Source organism: Hyaena hyaena, unplaced genomic scaffold (assembly GCF_003009895.1).
Source record: "Hyaena hyaena isolate Hyena2069 unplaced genomic scaffold, ASM300989v1 scaffold_26, whole genome shotgun sequence".
NCBI classification, from domain to species: Eukaryota; Metazoa; Chordata; class Mammalia; order Carnivora; family Hyaenidae; genus Hyaena; species Hyaena hyaena.
This window is the reverse complement of record NW_024080658.1, coordinates 4,478,153-4,505,186: the sequence shown is the minus strand read 5'-3', so window position 1 is coordinate 4,505,186 and position 27,034 is coordinate 4,478,153. Positions and strand designations below refer to the sequence as shown.

Here is a 27,034-nt window from a genome sequence, read left to right as displayed (position 1 = left end):
GTGACCGGAAGCGGAAGTACGAGCTTTACGTGACGTCATACGCAGGCGGTTGCTCGAGGGGCGGGGCTGGGAGGAAAAACTGAAGTGGGTCTCCGCCTCCCTTTTCCTTTTCCAGCCTCACCTCCTTCGCCGAAGTAATCGTTTGCGCATGTGCGCTGTGCGTTTTAGGGTTGGTTTTGGTTTTTTTTCCTCATTGAATGCTTTAAGACAGAAGCAGACTTTTTAAAATATTTTACACCTTATATTTAGTCAGTGTCTATTTATCGAGTAAGTTGATCATAACAGCATTTTAGCTCACATTTATGTAGCGTCTTGTCTAAAAGCGATTTCACTTTTCATTTTTATTAATCCCCACTCCCGACCTTCTAAACTATGAAGAGATGTACTAATTAATTCCCATCACATATGCTTGGAAGTTGAGACCTGATTTGTCCAACGTCATTCTTTTAATTAGTAGCAAGATGGTATTGCAATTTGTCTCATGTAATTTTAGATAGTGGTCTGTAACCACTTAGATTATGGAGAAATTAATTAAAACGGAACTTTTATCAGAATTATCAGAACTGATAGCCCTTTGCTGCCATTAGTTTCATACAGGATTTACATGAGTAATGTACACAGAAATTATTTTATATAGTGTTTCAAGGATGAGGCAGAACATACTCCTTAAAAATCATGCTGACATACAACATAATTCTCTGATATTTAGAACTCAAGTCTTCAAAACAATACTTGACAGCTCTAGAATATCATTTTAGATAAGGAATTTAAGAAATTCTTTCTATGCTTCAAATTTTGCCTATTGCTCATTTTTCAAATGTTTACTCGTCCCATAGATATCTATGCAGAAATGATGACTCCCAAATTTGTTTTTCCCTAGATCTCTCCATTGAAGTCTACACCAGCATGCACATCTGCCTATGCAACATCTCCACCTATGTGTTCAACATGCACCTCCAACTTAGCCTTCCCAGAGCTCCAAATACCACCTCCCTTCCTTGGTTTTTCCCATCTCATTTGATGACAGCTCAATTCTGGTTGATTAGACCAAAAGCTTTGGAGTCATCTTTGACTTCCCTCACACCACTACAGCCAATCCTAACTCAGAGCTACAGAAAAGGGAATTCTAAGAGGTATGATTCCAGCTTAGCTAAGTTGATGTAGTACAAACCACCACAGTCCACCCAACAATAGACTGTCTAAAAGAAACTCATTTCAAATATAATATAGGCATATTAAAGTAAAATGATGGAAAAAACATATCACACAAACATTAAGCAAAAGAAAGCAGGAGTGGCTCTATTAAAATCAAATAAAGAATTTGGAGGAAAGAAAATCACCAGAGACAGAGGGAGACATTATATAATGATAAAATGGTCAATCATCAAGAACACATAGCAATTCTAAATGTGTATTCCCTAGCAACAAAACTCAGCTTATGTAAAGAAAAAAAATTCCTAAAACTTAAAAGACAAATAGACAAATACACAGTCATAGTGAGACATCAACTCCCTTCTCTCAACAATTGACAGAAAAACTAGAGAGAAAATCAGCTCGGATATAAAGGAACTCAGCAATTCCATCAACAGGATCTAAATAACATTTACAAAACATTCCAGCCAACAACAGAATACACATTCATTTTGTTCTTTTCAAATGCCCGTGGAACATATAAACCATATACTGAGCCATGAACAAACCTCGAAAAATGTAAAAGAACTGAAATCATATAGAGTATGTTTTCTATCCACAATGGATTCAAACTAGAAGTCAAAACATAAAAGTAATAGAAAATTTTCCAAATACAGTACTTGGAAACTAAACAACATGCTTCTAATAACTTCAAAGAGGAAGTCTTGAGGGAATTTTAAAAACACACACACACTGTGGCACCTGGGTGGCTCAGTCGGTTAAGTGTCCGACTTCGGCTCAGGTCATGATCTCACAATTTGTGGGTTCAAGCCCCACGTTGGGCTCTGTGCTGACAGCTAGCTCAGAGCCTGGAGCCTGCTTCAGATTCTGTATCTCCCTCTCTCTCTGACCCTCCTCTGCTCACGCTGTCTCTCTCTCTCTCTCCCTCAGAAATAATAGAAAACATTTAAAAAAATAAAAATATTTCTACTTAAAAAAATAAAAAATAAAAACACACACACTGAACTGAATGAATATGAAAATACAAAATGTCAAAACTTGTAAGACACAGCTACCTAAGTGCTAAGAGGAAAGTTTAAAGCTAAATGCATACATTCTAAGAGAGAAAATATCTCAAATCAAAATAATCAGAGCTCCTTCCTCAAGATCTTAGAAAAATAAGAGCAAAATAAACCTAAAGCATACAGAAAATATTAAAAAAAAAAAAAGATTGTAGTAGAACATGGGATATTCTGTACTGATCACCCAAAAAAGGTTGGTCACAATGGTTAAATTGTGTTTATGCCCATGCCCTGCCAAAAGCAGTTTGATATTGTATTAATGTCATTGTGGCTATTCCTTTACCAGATAAAATAAATTTACCCTGTAAATTTACCCTGTATCCTTAGCAATACATGCTTCATTCATTCTGTCACAGGAACTAAAGTTTTTAGCATACTTCTATATTTGCTGGAAATATTTCAAATTCAGTCAGAAGCAAAAAGAGAGAGGATAGTGAGGGCCTTCCAAAGCAAGCCGTGGGCTGTGCCCATGGATGACTACCACCTAGGGACAGGAAGCAAAGAATAGCCTGTCATACCTGAATGAAAAAATGAAAAAATAAACAGTCTGACTAGTTCTGCCTTTGTGGCAGAGTAACTCTACCCACTAGGAAAACATAGCCCAGTGAATGTCAGACTGTGACCAGTCTATGCCTCAGAACCAGCCAGTATTAGAGCTGTTTTCCCTCACTTGGCAAAGGCTTACTTAAATCCCTTTCAATGTGTAAAATGAGAGTCAAGACACCAAAGACGAGTCAAAGGATTTTTTTTTATGTCACTTTATTCCCATTTGGTATACAGATGAGCCGAAGGATTTTTTAAAATACCAATTTATTCCTGTTCAGTTGTTGCCTGCTTCCAGACCTCTATGAAAGGCAAAGTTCCTTTGATCATCTGACATATCTTGGGTTCTGAACTGAGCAGTGCCCTTGATCATGGAGTAGATAGGCATAGAGTAGGCTCTGTGTCTGTGCCTGCTCAGGGCTCATAGCTAACCTCTACAGGACCAACCTAGCATTGCTTCTAGCTTTGGTGTGAAGGAAGAGGGGAGAGCGTAATCTGATCTTTCTATCTTCTGTCCCTCTAGGGGGTAACCGTATGTTCATGGTGCGCCGCTAAGGGGTCGTCCTCCACTAGTGTCCATTAGAAACAAAAGAAGAAAGGAAAGGAAAGGCAAAGCTTTCAGCCAAGGATTCTGTAAGGAGTATATGTTCTTACCTTTTCCATATACATTATTTTCTTGGAAAGGAACACAGAGATCTTTTTTTCCCTTGGGAAGGAGATATGGTTATGTGATGGTTATGAGATCTCCAAAAATATATTAGCCCTTCCTTCTTTCAGGAGTCACAAGTAACAGAGAATGGAGAGAAACAAGGGTCCTGCCCTCCAATGACACTCACTCATGAGGAGGGATCAGAAACTCCCTATTCTACAGAAAGAGCAGTTTCTACCCCTCCATAAGAGACTATATGCTGTCCTTATAATTAACAAGCCAGGTCTAAAACACAAAAATTGGATGTAAGCAAAGCCACAAGAAACAACATATAAATAGGGAAAAACTAAAGTTCTGGATTAAGCTAGTACGTTTTTTATAGGTCCACAAATATTCACTTGGCCAAAGAAAATCATGAGGCATAAAACACAAAACATTTTGCTTAATATTTAACTAGAGTGGAAAAGATGCCTTTTGGAGTTACTGAAAGTAGCTAATAGCAACAGTTACTTCCGCATTCCAGCCTCTTCATGGTATTGTCCAGGATAAAATAAGAACAGTCACAGAACATCTTAAATTTCTTTAAAGCAAGGTATTTTACAGTTAATGCTATCATTTTTCCTTTTATTTATTTATTTTTTAAAGTAAGCTATACACCCAGCGTGGGGCTCAAATTCACAACTCTGAGACCAAGAGTCACACCCTCCACCAACTAAGCCATTCAGGTGCCCCTGTCATTTTTCTGTTTAAAACACATTTTTGGGGGGCATGGATTTAACAAAATGTCATCAGTTAGGTCACTTGGGGCTGCAAGTAATAAAAAAAACACCAAAAAACATTTTAATTATTTTAAACAAGAATACCAACTTGATGATAAACTATTTAAGAAAAAAAAGAAGAAGGGAATGTACTCTATCATATAACTAAATGTCTAGGTTGGAGGTACATATTCCAAATGGAGTAGCATAGAATCTCCAGTTCCATGTCATTATGATTCTCTTGACTCCGGTTTCTGACATGTTTTAGTTCTGTCCACAGACTGGCTACCCCTGTAAACTCAAAACAGCTGCCAGTAGCAATGGACACGATGCACTTCATTTTTTTATTTTTATGGCAAGAAAAAGAAAACCTCTCCCCAATCATGAGGGAAGAAAGTTCTTTCTCTTTCTCTTTTTTTAATGTTTATTTATTTTTGGGAGAGAGAGAGAGAGAGAGACAGAGAGAGACAGAGCACCAGCAGGGGAGGGTCAGAGAGAGAGGAAGACACAGAATCTGAAGCAGGCTCCAGGCTCTGAGCTGTTAGCACAGAGCCCCACGCGAGGCTCGGACTCACCAACCCTGAGATCATCACCTAACCTGAGCCAAAGTCACACGCTCAACCGAGTGAGCAGACCAGGCACCTCCCAAAATAGGTCTTTCTCTTTAGTCTAATTGGGATCAATTTAAATCATACGCTTCCTTCTGTGTACGTGTAGATTGAAGCTGTGAGCCTATTGTTTGAAGAGCTAAGTGATTTGTTCAGTATTATGAAAGGAACAATAGAGAGGGTAAAGAGAGAGCCAAAAAAAGAAAATAATATCCATTTATACATAAGACCCAGCATGGGGGCATTTTCTGCATGTTTGCTAAAATAATAATTTTAGAAACAACATTTGACCTTCTCATCTCAGTATTTTGATTTATGAATTACCAGCTAATATTAAAACAAAGTCATCTATCATGGAAAACATTTGCACAGATTCTAAGAGTGACTTTTACTTTGTATAATATCATGTAATTAATACCTTGTATTTGTGTAATTTAATTATAAATAAGAGACTTTGAAATAATATTCTACTGGATTATTGAAAGTCTATTTAATTTCTTGCCACCAGGAGCTCAGTTTCTGCTCTGAAGTCCTCCCGCTGCTTAAAAATATATACGAAAGCATGAGCAAAATGGTTGTCTTCAACATTTTGTTCACTGTAAATAAATGCTGTTTTTAGAAAATCCTTTTAATGCCATAGTCTGATGTAATTTTTGATCTTTAAACTCCTTTAAGTAACAGTAATAATATTTGCTTACCTAGAGTAATTTTACAAGGATTTATTAATCTTTGAAAATGCTTTGATAAGTTAAAATGAAAGACCTTGTATGGCAGAAACTTCTCTACCACTTTCAGTTATGATTTAATTAAATTTCAAATGACAGTTTATTATGCATCAAAGTAAAACAGTTTGCACGTTGCTGCCACCTTTTAACTTTTCCTCCTCTCTACCAGTTTTGGGTTTTGCCACTTTCATTAACATCATTAAACATTTTATAGTAACATCCCAATGTAGAGCACTATTCAGATCTGTTCACAGTAAAAAGTTGAAAATTCCTTTCAACTTAATTCACATGGCAGTACGCGTCCTCTGTGATTTCTTTCAACGAGACTATTATGGCAAGCAAATTTGCTAGTCTAATTTTATGGCCGTCTGATAACCAATGGTGGATATTTCCTGATTACTGTCTGGTTTAAAAATATCATTGACAAACAGAAATCTTTTGAAACTTTTTTATAAGAGACAGTTTCTTTATTGTCATTTACCCTGGAGGGAGAGCTCACGGGTACTAGCTGGACCAAAAGACAGAAATCCTGCTTGCTTGCTTTCATTGACAAGTACATTGACATTAACATTTCCTTGATGTTTCTTGCCCAAGCAGCTGGGGTTCTTCATATTTAACTAACTTTACTCAACAGGAGATGCATGCCACTGACATACCCAGTTCAAATCAAATTGTTTATACTTTTAAAAGAAACAAATGTCAAGATAGCTTTTATAGCATGTAAAAAGGATTTAATTTATTTTACTTTGGAAAAAGATTCTACCTTTTACAGAAAATATATAAACTAGGATTTTGAACCTGTTCAAAGAAAGGGCGATTGTACTGGCAAGCACTTACCAAACTCAAAGCTTCATCAAAGACATTGGTCATTAGAAAATTCTGGCAAGTAGTTTTAACTTTATCAGTTAGGAGTAGGTTTGGCTGGATATAAAAGAAAACGCTATGTGCCATTGTAGGTTCACCCTCAGGTAAAAAAACAAACAAGCAAACAAACAGCAACAACAACAAACCATTCTGGTGAGTGATGTTGGTAATGAGGGAGGCCATGTAATGTTTAGAGGCTGGGGCATCTGGGGAATCTCTGTATCTTCCTTTTAATTTTGTTGTAAACCTACTGTTGCTCTCAAATAAAGTCTCAAAAGTTGGGGGAAATTTTTAAAATAATATTTTTTAAGCCAAGGTAAAAGCTTATTTTTCTTCTCATGTAAAACAAATCCAAACATAGAGAGCCTAGATTTGGAAATGACACAGACCCCTTCCTTTATCTGCTTTCCAGCTTAGCACATAGCCTCCATCCTCCAGGTTACCTCATGGACTAAAATAGGCTTCTAGTGTTCCATTCATCGCATCCAAATTCCAGAGAGTAGGAAGGAAGAAAGTGGAAAAAAACAAGTGCCAATTGCTGCGCCAAGTTGGTGTCTTTTAAACAGTCTTTCCAGAAGGCCTTTGTAACATTTATACTTATGTAGCCTTGGCTAGAATTTAACCATATGACTATACACAGAAGGCTGGGAAATGGATTCTTTTCCATGGCACATTAATATCCAGAATAAAATCAAGTTTATATTACTAAAAAAACAAAAATAAACAAAAAAAGAGAGAAGAGATATTGAGTGACAATTCAGTCTGTGCCACATCATGTTATACATGATGATTTTGTGGGGAATGTCAGGCAGCCATTAAAAATAATGAATGAGAGCTATGCTAATTGACTTGGGGTGTGTGGTGGGGGAGAATTTCCACAAGGATTGTTGGGTAAGAAAAGCAAAATGTATAGAAGTGATAAAGTATAATTCCATTTTTGAATAACATAAAGTGGCAAAAGTCTCTCCATGTATGTATGCAAATGATGTGTAAGTTTATGGGCAACGGCTATAGGATAGGAAGTTGCTAATGTGTTACGTGAGCAACGGGAGGAGGGATGACTATCTTCGTGTTGTTCCATTGTTGCACTTGTCATAAAAGGCATTTTTGTAATTTGAAAAACATAAAAAATGTTTTAAAAGGTGGAGCGGCCTCTGGATCCAGCCTTCAAAACACTGCCTGCCTGCCATGTATGAAAATTCACAGTAAGCTAGTCCAGGATGGAGTCTATCATAGGGGATTCTACTGAAGGACTTAGCAGGCCCTCAATACAAACCAGTTTACCGAAGTTGTTTTAAATGATTTATTTAGGGAAATTATTTACTTAGAGCGTGTGTTAGCTACATAATGTTAGAAAGAACATTATATTCTTTTTGAACCAATGGATGTTAACAAATGTTTATAAATATTTAAATACGAATATAAGGCAGGACAATATCACAATAGAAATCTCGTCAATTATGTGGAATACTAACATTTATGAAATTAAACAAAATAAGCTTTATGAATTGCATTTAATGTTTACCTATTCAATTCCACTTAGGCTGTGAATCTTTCATGAAAAACTCTTGTTTCGCAATTAGTCACACCTTACAAGAATAAATCATCCTGTCAACTTGGCTTCGTCAAAATTTCATGAAGAAAAATCTTCAAAATCATGTACAACAAATCACACTATAAATTATATTTGATCCAGACATAATAAAGAATATGAAGAGCGTGAAAAAAATAAAAATAAATTAATTCCCTAATAACCTGGGCTGAATGTCTATTTGGCATGGAAAATGTCCAGTAAAGTGACCTAAGAAAAAAGCTAGCAGCCAGCAATGTTGAGACATTATTGTTCCAGCACCATAAGGTCAAAATTATTTTCAATGGCTATTAAAATTGTTAGCAAAGATATTATAAGAATAATTTAAGATGACATTATAAGATAATATAAGAACCTGTAATAGTTCAACAAATAACGGCAATATTTGTCTTCTGCCTTGGTTGTGGACAAATACTGATTTTCTGATATTAGGTCATTGACCCTCAGACCAGAAAGTGTTTGGTGAACTACTTACTGAAAATGTCCTACTGAATGAACATGATGCTTTACTGCAAACCAGCCTTCAGGATCATTAATATGCATAATAATGACTTGGGAAGATTATAATTAATGTCGATTCCTTTCTGAATAGTGTCCCTATCCTTCAATACTTGTTCAGAATCAGAAATGGGCATTTTAAACAAGCATCCTAACAGCTTTTTCTGCATATCCTAGGATCATGTTTTCAGAAACACTGCTGTCATAGAAAACTCTGTTTCAAACTTGGTTATCACCATTGTAAACTGTCTTCATGTTTGTGAAATAAGGATCCAGTATGTAAATGGCATTGTCACATACATAGAACTTGAAAAATTATTATGCAGTAGTTTAGTAAGTTAAAAAAATAAAAACAAACAAATAAACAAAAAACTAGGACTCAAATCCGTAGTCCTGCAGTACATTTTTCTCACGAGTTAGCCTTAAAAATCAAACCTGTAAAAAAAAAAAATCAAACCAGTTACTTTAAGCCAGCTATTTTACCAAGAAAAAGCATGGTTTTATTCACAAATAGCGGGAAATTGCAATACCAGACAAGTGAGCTACCTCAAAGCCATAGGCAAGTCTGGGGAAAAAAGAAGAGATACTGCTCGTTGAATAACAGTGGCGAGAGTAGACATCCCTGTTGTGTTCCTGACCTTAAGGGGAAAGCTCTCTCGGGTCTTCCCCGTTGAGGATAACATGAGTGGTAGGTCTTTCATAGATGGCTTTTAGAATCCTGAGGTATGGTCTTTCCATCCCTACTTCTTTGAGGCTTTTCATCAAGAAAGGATGCTGTATTATGTCCAATGGTTTCTCTGCATCTATCAAGAGGATCCTCTGGTTCTTGTCCTTTCTTTGACGGAGGTGATGTCTCGCGTTGTTCTGTGGATTTTGAACCAGCCCCGCATCCCAGGTGTAAATCCCACTGGGTCACAGTAAATACTCCTTTTACTGTATCATTGGATCTGGTTGGCTAGTATCTTGCTGAGGATTTTTGCGACCATGTTCATCAGGGACATGGGTCTGTAGCTCTCCTTTTTCAGTCAGGTCTCTGTCTCCTTTTAGAATCCAGGTAAGGATGGCTTCATAGAATGCGTTTGGAAGTTTTCCCTTCCATTTCTATTTTTTTGATGACTAATTCAGCTTCTTTACTGGTTATGGGTTGAAGGTGTCACTTTTAAGAATTCATTGACTATACAGTGCCTGACATTGAGTGGCACAAAACCCAAACCCATTTGCCTTATTGATACCACTTTCAGGAACATAATCATGATTTCTTGATATTGACTTCAGACGTGTCCTCTGCTTTCACAGTTAATCAATGGAAAGGAATATTTTGATCAGAATCGTTTTTGTGTAATATCACAGTGACTACATTCCATTTGCGAAGCAACGTATGTGGAAACAAGTGTGAAGTATCATTTTTCATTCTGCTGCCTTTTACATCACTCATCCCCGCTGCCCATCAGGCAGCTTAGAAAAACAGAGTAAAAGTGAGCTTCCATGTGTTGCATGTATCATAATCTCCCAAATGATCAAAAGTGATGTGTGATTCACTTAGAGAGTGAGGAGAGAATCCAAGCGACGATAGTTTGGATGAGAACCTTCCACACTAAAACTGACTGGCACCATCAACTTTACTGGATGTGAGATTATAAGAAGGAAGGAAGGACACACACTTTTAGCACAGGACACACAAAATAGTCCAGTTTTCTGTCTTAATGGACAGCCTTCCTGAATCCAAACATAAAATGTGGGGGCGCCTGGGTGGTTCAGTCGGTTAAGCGTCCAGCTTCGGCTCAGGTCATGATCTTACGGTTCGTGGGTTCAAGCCCCGCATCGGGCTCTGTGCTGACAGCTAGCTCAGAGCCTGGAGCTTGCTTCGGATTCTGTAACTCCCTGACTCTCTGACCCTCCCCTGCTTTCTCCCCCACCCCACCTCTCTCTCTCTCTCTCTCTCTCTCTCAGAAAAAAATAAAATATAAAAAAATTAAAAAAAAAAAGAGGTACTGCTCTGTTATAGATGTAGGAAAGAGGTGTATCTTTTATAGATGGAGGTTAGGAAGCCTGATATAAACAAAATGTCCATTGGAGTAAACTGAAAACTTGAAGTATGTTGGCTTCTCATTGGCCAAGTTGTGACCTCATTGGCTGGGCTGTTGGGGGATTGGATAAAAAAAGACTTCCTTCTGCTGCTGGGGTAGTAAAGCAGTATCCATCTACAAGGTCTGTCTCTTCTATGTGGGGTCTGTTATTGAATGAGTAGTAGGATGTGAGAGCTCCCTCTACCCAGCTTCCCAACTCCATTATAGTGAGGTTTCCTTTTATTAATTATCATAAGTGAAATATGATCCAATGGAATGATGGTGGTAGATAAATCAATAAATGTATTTGTAAAAAATATTTTAACTGCTTTTGCAAGGCTGGGGTGGTATAATTTCTCTGTGGTGGGAGTATCGCTGGGGTAAGGAGTTGTCAGAGATGAAGAATAAAACTGGAAAGCAGTGAGCAATTATACTTAAGAACCATGCATCCAATCCCATAATAAAACTTTAGAGCTTCCAATTCCTAGATTTACTTTCAGCAAAATAAAAGCAGCCATCTAAGTGATGTTGTGCTGGGAATCAGGACAGGGCAGACATTATAGATCTTTGTTCCAATTCCATAAACCTAGATCTTAAAATAAAAACCCAAATGCAAGTTACACACACATCTCGATCACTTTGTAAATCATTTTAGCCAAAACTAAATCTGGGACAGATTCCAGGACCCAGGACAAAAATGTAAAATTCTATTCTCCACATTCTCTGATTAGCTTGCTCTGAATTGAAGCGGATGCTTGGCAATTACCTGCTGGGGAACCAAATTTTCTGATTAACTCTCAATTAATGAAGAGTTAGGCGATCCGTAGGATTGGCTCTCAGGGGCAGTAGTTGCTGTGGGGGTGTGGGGTAGTGGTGGGTAGCAAGGTCATTAGATCTACAGGCGGCTCCTAATTTCAGCCCTGGCTTTCAGTGATAGTTCTAACACTAAAGAACCACGTGCACTTAGCAAACGTGCTTAAGTTCTTTGATGAAAGGCAACTAGTACAAACCTGCCCATAGTTGTCCAATATACTCCAATCCCTTTCCTTTCCCCACTTCGGAATTATAAAATTAATTATAAAATTATAAAATACGGTAAATTACTTAGAATATTACCTGCAGCATATTAAGTTTCAACATTAATGTTGATTATCATCACACTGCCTATTTTTAAGAGGCTGATTGCACGCCTGATAACGCGATACGCTCCAGCACTGCCCCGAAGGCGCGCATCTTCAAGCCAGGGAACCAGGAGCGAAGCGCGCTCTTGTCTGAGCATGACGCAATCAGTGGGCAGGCCCAAGAGGTGGGGGCGTTTACTTCCGGGGGCAAAGGGTGCTTTATTTCCGGGAGGAGTGAGTTGTAGTGTAGGCGTTTCCTACAGCGTTCTGGTGCCCAGGTCTCGGTCCCGGAAAGCCAGGCATGAAGATCACGAGGCAGAAACACGCCAAGAAGCATCTCGGCTTCTTCCGCAATAACTTCGGAGTCCGCGAGCCGTACCAGATCCTGCTGGACGGTACCTTCTGTCAGGCGGCGCTGCGCGGCCGTATCCAGCTGCGGGAGCAGCTGCCCCGCTACCTCATGGGGGAGACACAGCTCTGCACCACCAGGTGGGCCTGGCTGGTCCGGGGAGGAGGCCAGGGGATCCTGCGGGTGAGGTAGAGGCAAGGCCACGACGTACAAAACGCCCCACCCGCTGGGAGTTGACAGCGAGGTGGAGGCGCTGAGGAGGCCAGGCCAGTGTCTGCCGCGTAGGTGGAAGGTACAGTGCCCTGCGAATCTTCGCGTCGTTGGCCCGTCGAATAAGGCCCGTGCCTTGTACTGCGACCTGGCTTCGGATCTTGGACCCAGTCCTGCCGGTTTTGTGGTTTCCGGCGAGTTAATCTCTCTGAGCCTTGGATTTCTCACCTGTAGGGGAAAATATCGTAACTAATAAGGTTGCTTTAAGGATCAAACGTATAGAGAGCACTTGCTGGTATCCAAAATCAACCTCTTCCAAGTGGTTGCTGTTATTAGATAGCTTTTTCTAGTGTAAATGAAAATTTTCAAGCTTCGCAGCTGCCCTGTAAGCTAACATCTCCAATTCCCGAAAAGATAATTCACAACTCCAGGTTAAGAACTTTGCCCATGGTTATTTATTTATTGAACTGTCTTCATTAACTACCAGCCATATGCCAGGCACGGCTCTAGCCACTGAGGATAATGGTGAACAGGACTTAGGGCCAACCCTCCGGGCGGGTAAAAATGCTTAAGTCAACCTCCACGGGCGTGTTTTGACTCGTGTGTATTGTGACTTCCTCAGCCTGGGAACCTCTTGGGGATGGGGATGGGGATGGGGATGGGGATGGGGGCGGAGGGGGAGGAATGGAATCATGGAGGGTTTCATAGAGGAGGTAACTTTTGAGCCCAGACGCCTTTCATTTTTTGAGGGGAAGGACTAGGGTGGGTGACAAAAAAAAGACCTCTTAAATAAAGAAGCGAAGTTGTAAAATGCCTGAAAAAGAGAGTAGAGCACAGGATGTGATTGGAAATGAAGCTCTGAAGGTAAATCAAACTTATACCAGGGACTATTAAGAAACCTTAATAGTTTCTTAAGGTTTTTGTTGTTGTTATTGTTCCCATTGTAGATTATTACCTTAAATTTTTTTTTAATTAAAATGACCCATAATACTACCCTGTGACCACTGTTAATGTGCTATATCATCCATCCAGTTCTTTAGACCTCAAAACACACAAAGGAATGGGCTCTTCTGGGCATTCGATATTAGTGGCTTGATTTTCTCACATAATAACTACTCCATGAACTGCTTTCCATAGTCAAGTAGTACCTTACAATAGTTACAGATTCCCCACAGTTTGTTACCTTGGCCTTCAGGGCTGCCAGACAAGTCCTTAGCTTGTGCCCCTGAGTTGATCCCATTTGTCTACAACTGTCCATCTATCCCCGTGCCATAAAAATACCAACTTTTTTTTTTTAATTTTCCAGTGTTTTATTTATTTCTAGGAGAGAGAGACAGCGTGAGCAGGGGAGGGTCAGAGAGAGAGGGAGACACAGAATCTGAAACAGGCTCCAGGCTCTGAGCTGGCAGTCAGCACAGAGCCCGACGCGGGGCTCGAACCCACGAACCGCAAGATCATGACCTAAGCGAAACTCAGATGCTTAACCGACTAAGCCACCCAGGCGCCCCATAAAATACCAACATTTTTAACATAACGCTGTAACAAAAAAGTTTGGGAAGTACTACACGGAACTATATTCTGTAGCATCTTTTCTCTAAAGAGTTTAACTTCCAGAATATTTTATACATACACAAAATTACAGTAGCTTAGTTAAATGACTGTCACCTAGCCTTGGGAATTGTTGAAATGCCCAATCTTGTTTCATTTATCCACCCTCCCACCTTACTGGTGGCTTATTTTAAAGCATAGTGGGTTCTTAGTGTGCATCGTGAAGAGATCAATGCTATCAGACCTGATAACTGTCGTTTAGAAAAGCTAGTTGCAACAGTGTGAGGGCTAAGTTGGAGAAGCAAGAGGTTGAAGACCGGCAAACTCATTTTGTCATTGTCTGATCAAGAAATAGTCGGAGCCTAAACTTCAGAGAGGAAAGGAACCCAAGGGTTCTACAAAGAGACCTTACTGAGGAAGATAACAACTGAGATACGACTAACAGCCGATGAGGTAGGGTGATGGATGAGGAAGAAGAGGTCAATTAGGATTTTTGACTTAACACCCAGGATCTTCGTGATCTAAATCTTCATGATTTTAGACATGAATTTGAAGAGATGATGTACATCCTTAGGAAGTGTTCAATAGATACTTGGCAGTTTGGGCTTGAAACTCCAAAAGTTCAAAACTGATGAGTAGTAAGGGAAATCTCTTAAACAAAAACTAAATGGATGATAAAGGGAGTGAGGTAAGGTAGAGTCTGGTGAAGGCTGACTGGAGTTTAAGAAATCTTTGATTAGTTCTCATAATTTTTTATTTTTTCTTTTAGTGTGATGGAACAAGTGCCTGGGGAGCTTATTAACATACTAACATTTGACTTCTGAAGAGGTGCAGATTTGGGGATGTGAAAGGAGTAGAAATTAATAGAATTTGTGTTATTACTGTCTTATTTGATATAGCTGACATTTTAAAAAACATTAGCTTATATTCATGAGAAAATGCAGATTGAAAAAGGAAGTTGTGATTGTTACTAAACTGATGACTTGAAAATTTTTACTTCTCTGTACTGAAAATAATTTACAGGTGTACCAGTTTGTACTTGAAGGAGAGGCATATAGTGCTAAGGTTGGGGCAAGGCATCTGTTGTCAACTAATTGGATTAACATTTCAACTCTACCGCTTATGAGCTGTGTTTGAGCATGTTACTTAGAATCTCTCAGGGTGAGGTACTCTAAGGATAATTTTCAAGCAAGGTACCTAACTGATAGGGCTGCTTTGAGATTTAAGCAAGAATTTCTGTAAAGTGCGATTAGCATGCTGCCTGACAGAAAAAGTGCTCAGTAAATTTTAACTGTTTATTCCTTGCACTCGGTTTTTGTGTTTTCCAGGTTTTTATTTACTTTTTAAATGTTTGTTTATTTTGAAAGGGAGGGAGGGGCTGAGAGAAAGAGAGAATCCCAAGCAGGCTCTGCACTGTCATCGACCCCATACCCACACCCCAGATATACCATGAGATCATGACCTGAGCCAAAATCAAGAGTCAAGACATTTAACTGACGGAGCCACCCAGGTGCCCCCAAGTATTTTCCAGGTTTTTAAAGGGTGAAATGGCTACCTTATGTTTGGGGCCAACATGTAACAAATTCAGATTGTAATGGTATAGTTTAAATTTTGTAGAAACTGACTATTTTTCTATACTTAGATGAACAACTGAAATGTATATTATAATTGTGAATTGCTAATAACATTTTTTTCCCCAGGTGTGTGTTAAAAGAGTTAGAAACATTGGGAAAAGACTTATATGGCGCAAAACTGATTGCACAAAAATGCCAAGTCCGAAATTGCCCCCATTGCAAGAATCCAGTGAGTGGATCAGAATGTCTTCTCTCCATGGTTGAAGAGGGAAATCCTCATCATTATTTTGTGGCAACACAGGTGATACTGCTTTTAAAATCAGAGTCAATTTTAATCATTTCTTTTCTATTTCATATGGAGCTGCTTATAATAACAAAAAATCAGGTGGAGATTTGGTAGGGTCCCCTCCCTAAGGAAAAAAGGAAAAATAAGAAAACCTCAAGGCAACCTTACTGTTCACCTGTTTGACAAGATCCCTCATGACCTTGTAACATGAGACCACTTAATCAGACTACATGTTTGTATGTTACCATATACAGGAAACAAAGAAGTAAAAAATATATAAGAAAATATGCCACGTGGTGTTCAGGGCTCAGGCAGGAATAAAGTTGCTTCCTGGAAAGAACAGCCTCCGTGTGACCATTGTGACCATTCTCTTTGCTAGAACCCTGCTGCGAAGTGGTTTGATAAAATGTTTCAATTTTTTAAAATACAGGCTTTGAAGTTGCAGTCAATAAAAGCAGTTGTCACTAGAGAATTTGAGGAGAGAACCTTAGCATATTGATTTTTCTTCTTAATTACTGAAAAAATTTTTTAATAGTTACTGAGAAAAAGATGTGATATGTTTCAGCATTGAAGGGAAAAGAAGTAGGGCAAATAGTTTACATTCTGTGTACATCAGTATTTTTTCATGTTCTTGGTTTATACTGTTTCCCTAAAAGTAATGTTTTATATTATTTGAAATTGTATCACTAGTATGTAACTGTTTCTGGCTTTTAAAGACCAGGAGGGGGAAGGAGATACTCTTGATCTCCTTGAAGGGTTGATATTAACAAAGAAGTTCACATACATACAGATTTGCTTACATCTGCTTTTAGGATTATAAAATCACAAAATTATATGCAGAGCTGAATCTAGAATCTGAGTCCATGAATTCTTATTTTATTTCTATTCCTTCAACCTCTGTGAACACTCTTAACCCTTTTTGAAGCATGTCTTAGAGTAGAAAGTCGGGCATTTCTTAACAGTCTTACCTTTGTGATAGTTTGTAATACATAGTGGTAGACTCTTGATAGATCCAGTTCACATTGTTGCCACTTAATTCTTTGTACTCAGATTTCTTGTTTATCTTCCTTTTTTAAAATCATAAAATTTATTAGTGAGACATACTGATTTGAAAAGTAAAACTTGTAATCTCTTTTATTTTTTCCACTTAAGGCATCTTATTTAATTGACATATTTGAACTAAACAGCACTATTTTTCTTTTTAATAGGATCAAAATTTGTCTATGAAGGTGAAGAAAAAGCCTGGAGTCCCTCTCATGTTCATTATTCAGAACACTATCGTCTTGGACAAACCTTCTCCCAAAACAATTGCTTTTGTGAAAGCAGTAGAGTCAGGTCAGCTTGTCTCAGTGCATGAGAAACAAAGTATCAAGCAACTCAAAGAAGAAAAGGGTTTAGTGAAAAACCCTGAACAAAGAAGAAGGAAAAAACACAAGAAAGTAAGTGGCCCCAATCCTCTTAGCTGTTTGAAGAAAAAGAAAAAAGCACAGGATACAAAGTCACCTGCCTCTGAAAAGAAAAGAAAAAGAAAAAGAATCCGGAACAGATCTGCCTCAAAAATACTTTCTGAAAAGCAAAATGCAGAATGATATTCCTTTGAATACTTTTAAAGACATTCAAATGTGAAAAATAAATTTATTTTTAATCTGTACAAGTACTTACAATAAAAGACTGCTATTTTTGTAAATAAATATGGACTCATAGTCCTTTGCCTAAAATTATTTGTAAAAACAACAACTCATAGTGGATGGGTTTAGGCATTTTGGAGATCGTTTTTCAGTGTAAAACTTGCCTCACCATTGTCCCCCTACCTCCAACATAGGCAAATTGTGTAAAAAAAATCAAAACATACAAAAGGCTTGTGACAAAAAATGGATGTCCCTTTTCATGTTTACAGTGAACCTTCCTCATTCTCTTAGTGGTTGTAGAATTCATATTCTCAAATAGTAAGAATATGCTGCTACCTTTTGACCCATCCATTATTTGACTTTCTACTAGAAAGTGGAAATTTCGCTTACTTGTATTACTCCTTTATTTTTCTAGTATATTAATATTTTAATCTTTATACATCCCAAATAAAGTATTTTTATTATTATGACTATAAACTTTGTTCACCACTGAACCAAGTAGCATGCCATGATTGAACTTATTTCTTCACTACTTTGTTGTTATTCCAAAGTTAATAATGTACTCATTTTCTTTTAGCATCTGACTCGGTCTTGCCACATTCTCTAATAGCTTTGTTAGAGATATTTATAATTCTTTTAATGTTTATTTTTGAGAGAGAGAGATAGCATGAACGGGGAAGGGACAGAAAGATAGGGAGACACAGAATCTGAAGCCGGCTCCAGGCTCTGAGCTGTCAGCAGAGAGCACAACAAAGCGCTTGAACCCACGAACTGTGAGATCATGACCTGAGCTGAAGTCGGATGCTTAAACCACTGAGCAACCCATATGCCCCTATATGTTTTTTTTTTTTAATGTTTTATTTATTTCTGAGAGAGAGACCGTGTGAGCAGGGGAGGGTCAGAGAGAGAAGGAGTCACAAAATCTGAAGCAGGCTCCAGGCTCTGAGCTGTCAGCAGAGAGCCCAACTCGGGGCTCCAACCCATGAACTGTGAGCTCGTGACCTGAGCTGACGTTGGACGCTTAACTGACTGAGCCACCCAGGCGCCCCCGCCCCCATATGTTTTTAATAAAGTGTCTTGAAGAGCTCATTCTATTAGGAATTGAATAATCATACTTGTCTTTTTCAGCTCCCTTCCCAATTGTCTTAATCATCAGACCAAAATTAACAATGCTTCTGTGCTGTGATCTTGAAGTAGAATATGGGACAGGTGGGATCTGCTCCTTAGCCCCTGACTTGGTGCTGCCTGTGACACCTCTGTGTAGTGGTTCTTAGTCTGTATCGTTCAGGTGTCACGAGGTATGAAGTACGTCATGAATAAATTCTTGTTAATGACTAAAATAAATGACCATTCTTAAATTTGAGACCATTTAAATTTTTCTACAGAAACATTATTCTCAGTTGAAATCAGAGATGCTTTTTTGGGTTGACAGTGAAGTTCTAGCCTTAACTATACTGAGAATAAGGTACAAGTAGCATTACCTGGCAAGCCAGCTTAGTGCTTGGGTTGTCCTTTGATTTTGTTTCAAATTCTTAACAGGGATATTTTTTTTAAAGGAAGGCAAAGATACTGGGAAAAAGTGAATATAGCTGTATAGTTCCTGTGATGAAAAAAAATTTTGTCAATAATGATGAGTTAGGATTACTGAGTCAAATGTAGACAGAGTGATTGAGCAGGTGAAATGTACACTGATGATATTTTCAATATGCTAAAATGCTTAACTTTTAGGTATTTCTGTTTTTAAAAGAAATTTTTTTATGTTTATTTTTGAGAGAGAGATAGAGACAGAATGAGCAGGGGAGGGTCAGAGAAAGAGGGAGTCTCCAAATCTGAAGACAGGCTCCAGGCTCTGAGCTAGGGGTCAGCACAGAACCAGACGCGGAGCTCAAACCCACAAACCATGAGATCATGACCTGAGCTGAAGTCGGATGCTTTACTGACTGAGCCACCCAGGCGCCCCAGGTATTTCTCTTTTTAACAAAGCTTATTGAGGTATTGTTATTAATAATAAGTATATATGTATTTGGTTTTTATTCATGGTTCCAGGCTCACAGCTCCCAAAAACCATTGGAACTTCCTAAGTAATGAGCGCTTAAAGGTCTCTTATGTTAATGAGATGATTTTGAAAAACATCTAAGGATGGCAACTGGTTACCTTTGGACACAATCATGTGATTAGAGGGTTGGGACTTTTAAGTCTCCACCCCACCCCCATCCTCTGGGGAGGGGAGAGAGAAGAGAATGGCCATTGATTCAATCAATTGTGCTCATGTAATAGAGCCCCTATAAAACTGAAGGTCAGGGTTTGGAGAGCTTTCAGGTTAATAAACAGATGGAGACTGGGGAGAGTGACCCACCTGGAGAGGGCTTGCAAGCTTCTGCCCTTTCTGGTACTTTGCCCTATACATCTCTTCCATCTGACTGTTCCTGAATCAATCACCATTTTACAATGAACTTGTAGTAAGTAAGATGTTTTTCTGGGTACCGTGAGTCACTCTAGCAAATTAAATGAATGGAGAAGACTGTTGTGGGAATTTAAGATTTATAGCCAGAGGTCAGAAGAACAGGTAACAGCCTGTATGGGTCTGAAGTGTGTTCTGAGGGGAGGGGAGGGGCCAGTCTTGAAGGACTGAACCCTTAACCTGTGGGATCTGAGGCTATCTATCTCCAGGTAGATAATGTCAGAACTGAGTTGAATTGCTGGTGTCAGAGCACTGCTTATTCTATGTATGAAGACTACCTCTGCCAATACACGCTGAAATTGGGGCCAGGAACCTCAAATACTTAACAGTGCTATCTAGTTGCCCAATAAGAGTGTCTGAACTGGAGAGGCAGAAAAGTCAACTTATTTTTATAAAATAGTAATTTTTTAAATTAACATTAAAATATATTTTAAAACTTTGCATTACTTAGTCATATTGCTTTAAAAAATATCTTCACGAAAGGATCTATCTTTGTACTATAATTCTTTTGTGAACAATACCCTCATAGCACCACCCCAGATATCCTTAGCACTACTTGCTTTATTTTCTCCATAATAACTTAGGGAAGGGGGCATGGCACCATGTACACACATGTGATTGTAATTCATTTTGCAGCTTGGAAAAAAGAAAATGTTGAGAACCCCTGCTTTAGAGGGTAGCTGCTAACTTTGTTAGGGATAAAGGTGGAGTACATGTGCTTTTGAACATCTGAAGTTTGCCAGACTCAAAAACAGTGTTTCAGAAAACTGCTGTTTTTTATGAACACTTCAAAAAAATATTTGTAGTGGAGTTTGGGCAGGATTCTGTATTCCCTAATTTTCAAAGCCCTACAGTCGTTTCTCATTGCCCACATGTAAATTAAAGCTAGAAGTCATTTCAGAACAGCTGAGGTTCAAAAGTAAAAAGATTTCCTGTTTTTTAATTATGCAGAGTTAAGAGATAATATTTTATGTCTCTGCATCTAGTAAGGCAAGGTGGCTGTGATTTGACAGGTTTAATTAATAGATTTTCATGAGTGGGTAGAATGAATAGTTTGTATTCTTTAAAATATTTTTTAAAATGTCATTGTACTGCAGCTTTTCTTAAAAATTCTTTTTTTCTATAACTCCAGAACATTTTAATTCTGAAGAGTTTTAATATTTAAAAAGCCCCCACAGTTTCCAAATGCCCATCGAAAAGGAAAAGAATAATCAGTCCCAATACAACTGGGGGAAAAATTTTTTTAAGGAGGTGGAGGGATGCAGGTTGACAACCATTCTCTACCAAAAATACAAGCACTGCTTCCTCAAATAACCACTCAGAATGTCACTGGAGAGGAATTAGCAGGAGGAAAAGAAGTGGCCCTATTTGCATTGTATATTGTATTGGTCAATTAAATGCCAACTTAGCTATTTAAGAATGACTTGCTAAAACGTTGAAAAAATGAAAGACTTCGTCCTTGTCATAGACTGCCACTTCAGTGGAACATTCGGTGCACATGACCGGGTGATAGATTTCTTCCGCTTCTGCCTCTACCTGCTCTGCAGCATCTTCATGATTAGACCGCATCTTCTTCCGGCCTCGTCGTTTCTTCCTGTTCTCCGGGGTTCTGTATCTTAGAACCTCCTCTTTGTTGACAGAACAATTCATCACAAACATTGCTCTATACTGAGTTTTGTAGGATTCATGCCTTTGGCAATCAAGACATAGTGTGGTCATGCAGGCAGGGCAATTCAAGACAGCATCACTATTTGGAACAGGCTGTCGTTGGTGGTGTGGCCTCTGTATTCCAAAACCATGGTAGCCTCTTCTCTGTGCATCAACCCAGGCCTGATCTCTGTTATCTTTCTCAGGATCGTATAGTAATTCATCATTTGTTGGAATCCTGTGTCGTTTCTTCTTTTTCTTCTTGGTCACCTGTGCTGTTTTGTCTTCATCCTCAGAATCAGAATCAAAATATATATCATCGTAGTACTTGGTCACAGCTGTTCCAACTTTTCCAGTTCCCGAAGAAGACCCTGTTTCCAGAGAGGATAACTTGTCCTCCATTGTTTTTATGGTGGAATTTAATTCTGCTTCCATTTCTTTTTCAAATTCATCTTCACTAGATGATTCACTCTCTCCAGTAAGACATTCTCTGATGAGTTTTCATTTTTGGTCAGGAGTTCCATGTAGAAGCACATCCACTTCATCTTCAGAACTGTTCAAAGCTGGCTCCTCGTCGCTAGGCTCCTCAAGTGCGTACGGGTCATAGTCATCCTGGGGCCGGTTCATGGTGGCCTGTACCCTCGATCACCATGTACAAGCCAAAAATTCTTAGTTTAGATGTAAATGAGAAAATATAATAACTTAGTGTAACTGTATCTATATAATTTGAGATCTAGAACTAAATAAGAATAAAGAGAAAAGATTGGGTATCTGGACTGAGCTTAGGAACTGATTTTTCATATGATCCTAGATTGGTGGCCTCTGAACATTTAATCATATATCCTTGTCAGTAAAAGAATTTTTGTGTCTACCTATAAATGTATGTTTATAAACTATGTAGATTTACTACTGTACATTATAAAATATACACAGGGGAAAAAAAACCAAATGTAAAGGATGGTGAAGATAAAATATTTTAAAATCTTTGCCATTAAATGGCTTCATTAGCTAATATTTCAAGACATAAGGTTTATCAATAATATTGAATATGAATCCACTTGAAGTACTTTTTACGATTATATTTTTTGCGAGACCTGACTAGGTCATTGGTTTTCTCTCATAATATTTATGACAATGTATAGGGGGAAAAAAAGAGTATATTAAGAGTAGACTGTGTTAATACATATTTGTCAAATACGTGAAAATTTAGCCAGGTCTATCAGAAAGGATAACCATAGCCTCTCATACAATTTCCAGACCTAAACCAGTTCAAAGGCCCAGAGTGCTTCAATTTAAGGGGAGGCTGGGTTCTCCTGAGGAAGGACCCTGAAGCATTGCTGCAAGTTTCCCTGTAGCTATTTTCTAAAGTGATGTGCATTGTGGAATAGAAACACCTAGACTTTCGGGGGATTATTAGATACTAGCTCTCAATCGATTCTAACTGCTAGGGGTCTGTATATTGCTGGTCTGACATTTAAAATGCAGATTTATGGTGGTCAGGTGATAAACTGAGTCATAGGCTGTTTGAATCACAGAGGGCTCAGTAGATCCATGAGCCCTCCCTATGTTTTTTCTCCAGTTCCAGGATGTATTATTGTTAAAAACATAGCTCCCTATTAATGGACTAAGGGTCATTAGGGTAAGAAGAGTCAAGGGGAAGTTATTTGAATTTCTCCTCTCTACCAGGATAGTAAACCAAAAGAATAGGACATCATTGAATTACAGAGATAACAACCATCATTAAACATTTGACTGATGCAGAAGTGCCTTTCCTATTACATCTCAATTTAACTCATCGATTTGGTCTGTGCAGATGGCAGATGGACTTTAAAGCATTACTACATTATTTTAATGTTGATCAGAGGGTGACTCATTTGAAGCAACTCTTCCAGATGTATTTTCTTTGCTGGAACAAATCTCCACAGCTCCTTAAATGTGATATGGAAAATGTCCCCCACCCCCTCCATTTTTAACAATTTGCTAGGACCACCAAAGCAGTTTGGTTTCCTTGACAGAGTTCAGCACACCTTCACCATCCTGCTTCATGCTCCATCAGCTTACCTGCTCTCAGTCATAATATAGTCTGCAGAGATCTTGATCATCTTGACATTGCATAAAAGATCATACTAACCCATGACATTGATGGCATTATGCAAATTTAATTTGATGAGCAGGATGTAGCAAGTACTACAAATGTCTTTGCCAAGCTTTATGAACTAGGGTTTAGGAAATAGACCCTATGAAAATTCAGGGGACTGCCACCTCAGTAAAGTTTCTGAGAGTCTAGTGATCTTTAGCATGTCAAAATAACCTCTTAGTGACACATTGCCACACCACAACCATGTATCACTCAGTAAAAAAACGGTACATGGGGGAGAGGAGAAGCAGTGCAGGGCATCAAAGTTTGGTATTTTGAGTATTGGAGGCAAAGCATGCCACATTTTAATATGTTACTGAGTAACCCATAAGGCTGAGAGTTTGAATGGAAACTAGAGCAAAATATTGCAAGCTGCTTTTCTGCTTGGGCCACCAGATCCATTGATACTTGAGGTGTCTGTGGCAGTGTGGAGTCTCTGGCAAGTACAATGGAGAATCATGGCACATACTTCTAAAGTTTTGAAGGAAATGCATATCCTCTTTTTGCAGATAGCTATTATCCTTTGATAGAGAGCTATAAGTCTACTGCTGAGTCCTGACAAAGACCTAGACGTAGGATATCAAATGACCAGGCAACCTGAACTTCCTGTAACTAACTAGATGTCATCTGCCCATTAAACCATGAAGTTGGGCATGTCTGTGAAGTGGAAATGGTGCATAAGAGACCAGACTTAAGCAGGTCCAGCATGTATAGGTAGTGTGCATGAGTGAGTCTCCCACACTCCTTTGACACCAAACTGTGCTGTATTGCCTCCTTTTCCCCAACTCATGACCTCAAGGAGTTTTGCTTTGATCAGCTGACTGAAGAGGAAAAAAACCTGAGCCTAGTTTATAGATATTTTCACACTATATGCTGCTCCAAACCAAAAGGGAATACAACATTAAAGGGCAACATTAAAGCCCCATTCACCGATGGCCCAGAAAGATGACAATGAAAGGAAATTCCCCTATTGGCAGAACTTTGAACAATATATCTGGCTGTCCACCTTGTTTGGATTCTGAAATGGTCAGAATTATAGAACTTGACTGATTTATAGGCAGATACTAATGGCTTAGCTGGATAGTTAAGGGTTTGGAAAGAATCAGATTGAAAGATTGGTGGGAAAGATGTCGGGTGAAGAGGTCTGTGAATAGATTTTTCAGAATGGTCACAGAGTATTAAAGATATTTGTGTGTCAGTTGAATGTCCATCAATAGGCATTTACTATATAGAAGGCTCTCAATAATCACTTGGACAAAGATGCACTTTCTATGAATGTCAGCCTCTTTCCCACCTAATTGAGTGCCTGTTCACTGGACTGAGGAACAAAGTAGTTATGGTGGTAGCAATGGACACCATACATCGGCTTCAACAACATAGCTGACCTAACTACCACTACTGTTGAGTACCTAACATACAAGAGACCAATGCTGAGTCCCCAGTATGGCACCATCCCTGGGAGAGTAGAGGGAAGGAACCAGTGAGCTACCTGTGGTAGGTTGATTACACTGGTCCTTTCCATCATGGAAGGAATAGAAATGCATCCTTAATGGAACCAAGCCTATTCTATATACGGATTTCCTTTTCTTTCCCATAATGCTTTTGCCAGCACTGCCTAACAGCATGCTTTATTTGCCATCTTGGTATTCCACCAACATTGTTCCAGTCAAGGAAGTTGTGATATTAAACGATCTTGCTATATAAACGTAATTCTTACAGTGTCAATTTGGAGACAATACGTGGAAAGAATAGATATTCTTTTATAAGATGTAGTATAAGCTTTGAATCAGAGACCAATGTATGGTTGTCGCTCCCATAACTAGAATACCTGGGAACAAGAATTTAGGAACAGAAGTAGAAGTTGCTCCTTTCACTGTCTCATAAACCACTCAGAGAATTTTTGCTTCATTCCCTCTGCAGCTTTGAGCTCTGCTCATTAGGAGGTCCTGTGTCCAAAGGAGGAATACCTCTACTAAGGATACAACATAATCCTATTGCTTTGGAAGATAAGACTGCCACCAGGTCGATTGGGGATTTCTTTCTTATGTTTCTGAACCAACAGGCAATGAAGTGAGTTATTCTACTGATGGGATGATTGATCCTAGATTCCAAGAACAAACTGGATTGCTGCTACAGAATGAGAGTGGGAAGGTCTATTTCTGCAATCTAGGAGAGTCTCTAAGATGCCTTTTAGTATTTCTATGTCCAATAGTAAATGTTAATAGAAACGACTACAAGCAGAGGAAGGCAGATCTACTGGGTATTCAGACCCTTCAGGAATGAAGGTGTTGTTACCTCACCAATTAAGGAACAAATTGAGATTCTGACTGAGGTCAAAGGAAATATGGAACAGGTAGTTGCAGTAACCAGCCTCCAAGATGGTGCCCACAGAAGTTCACTTCCTGGAATTCATAAGCTGTGTGTCCTTTCCCACACTGGACATAGCTGACCTGTGTAAACATAGGATATAACTATTATGAAAGTGATGGTGTGTAATTTCTGGAACTAGGTCATAAAAAACATAATGGCTTCCATATTGTTCTCTTGGATACTTGCTCTGGGGTAAGCCTGCTCCCATGCTGGGAGGCTATTTGAGTAGCCCTACCAAGAATTCCATGTGGAGAGGAAATGATGTCTTCTGCAGTTAGCCAGCATCATTTTATTAGCAGTACGAGTGAGCCATCTTGAAAGTAGGGCCTCTAGCCCTCCTCAAGCCTTCCGATGACAGCAATCCAGCTAACATCTTGACTGTGATTTCATAGAGGGCAGAACCACTCAGTTAAGCCCCTCCTGAATTGTTGGCCCAAGGAAATTATGTGAGATAAGCATTTGTTGTAGTTGTAAATCACTAAGTTTTGGGTTAATCTGTTATGCAGCAAAAGATAGCTAATACAAGAGGAAGAAGGAAGTTTAAAATATCAGCTATGGCCTTATGACCAGTTACATAAATCATGTCTCTAACAGTAATGAGTATATTCTTCCTTGCTTGTTATATGTATACACATCTATATTTATGTATATTGTATATAAGTATATTAATAATATGTTAACATAAGTAATATAAATATATGTGCATATGTATTATGTATGCATATACATTATATATAATAGAATCATATACTTACACATGCATACTATTTTCTTCTCTCTCTTCCTTTCCCTAATTCTTTTCTATGAGTGTTTTTGTTTATTTAAAAAATTTTTTTAAAGTTGATTTTATTTATTTTGAGAGAGAGAGAGAGCGCACAAGCAGGGAAGGTTCAGAGAGAAGAAGAGACAGAATCCCAAGCAGGATCTGCAACATCAGCGCAGAGCCCAGTGGAACTTACAGACTGTGAGGTCATGACCTGAGCTGAGATCAAAAGCAGATGCTTAACTGATTGCACCACCCAGGTACCCCTTTGTTTGTTAATTTGATGTTAACTTTACTCTTTAATCTTTAGGTAACAGAATTTCAGATGGGACTGAGACAGAAATGGAGGGGTGAGCAGTATAGTTCAGAGATAGCTACAGTGACCATTAGGACTTTGTATCTTCTCATTTTGTAAAGAAGGTGCA

General features: G+C 38.6%; 2 protein-coding genes across 2 annotated transcripts; one reads left to right on the top strand and one right to left on the bottom strand.

Annotated features, from left to right (window-relative positions):
* The first annotated feature begins 11,869 nt into the window (after positions 1-11,869).
* UTP23 (UTP23 small subunit processome component) lies at positions 11,870-17,686 on the top strand. Its single transcript, XM_039227199.1, has 3 exons — positions 11,870-12,125; positions 15,444-15,618; positions 16,812-17,686. Exons 1-3 carry the CDS (start codon positions 11,938-11,940, stop codon positions 17,190-17,192), a joined length of 744 nt encoding a protein of 247 aa, XP_039083130.1. The 5' UTR covers positions 11,870-11,937; the 3' UTR covers positions 17,193-17,686.
* A 3,138-nt stretch (positions 17,687-20,824) lies between these two features.
* On the bottom strand, positions 20,825-21,991 carry LOC120228680 (E2F associated phosphoprotein). Its single transcript, XM_039227229.1, is given in 1 exon segment — positions 20,825-21,991. A coding segment is annotated over 1 exon segment (861 nt). The 5' UTR covers positions 21,967-21,991; the 3' UTR covers positions 20,825-21,105.
* Between the last annotated feature and the right edge of the window lie 5,043 nt (positions 21,992-27,034).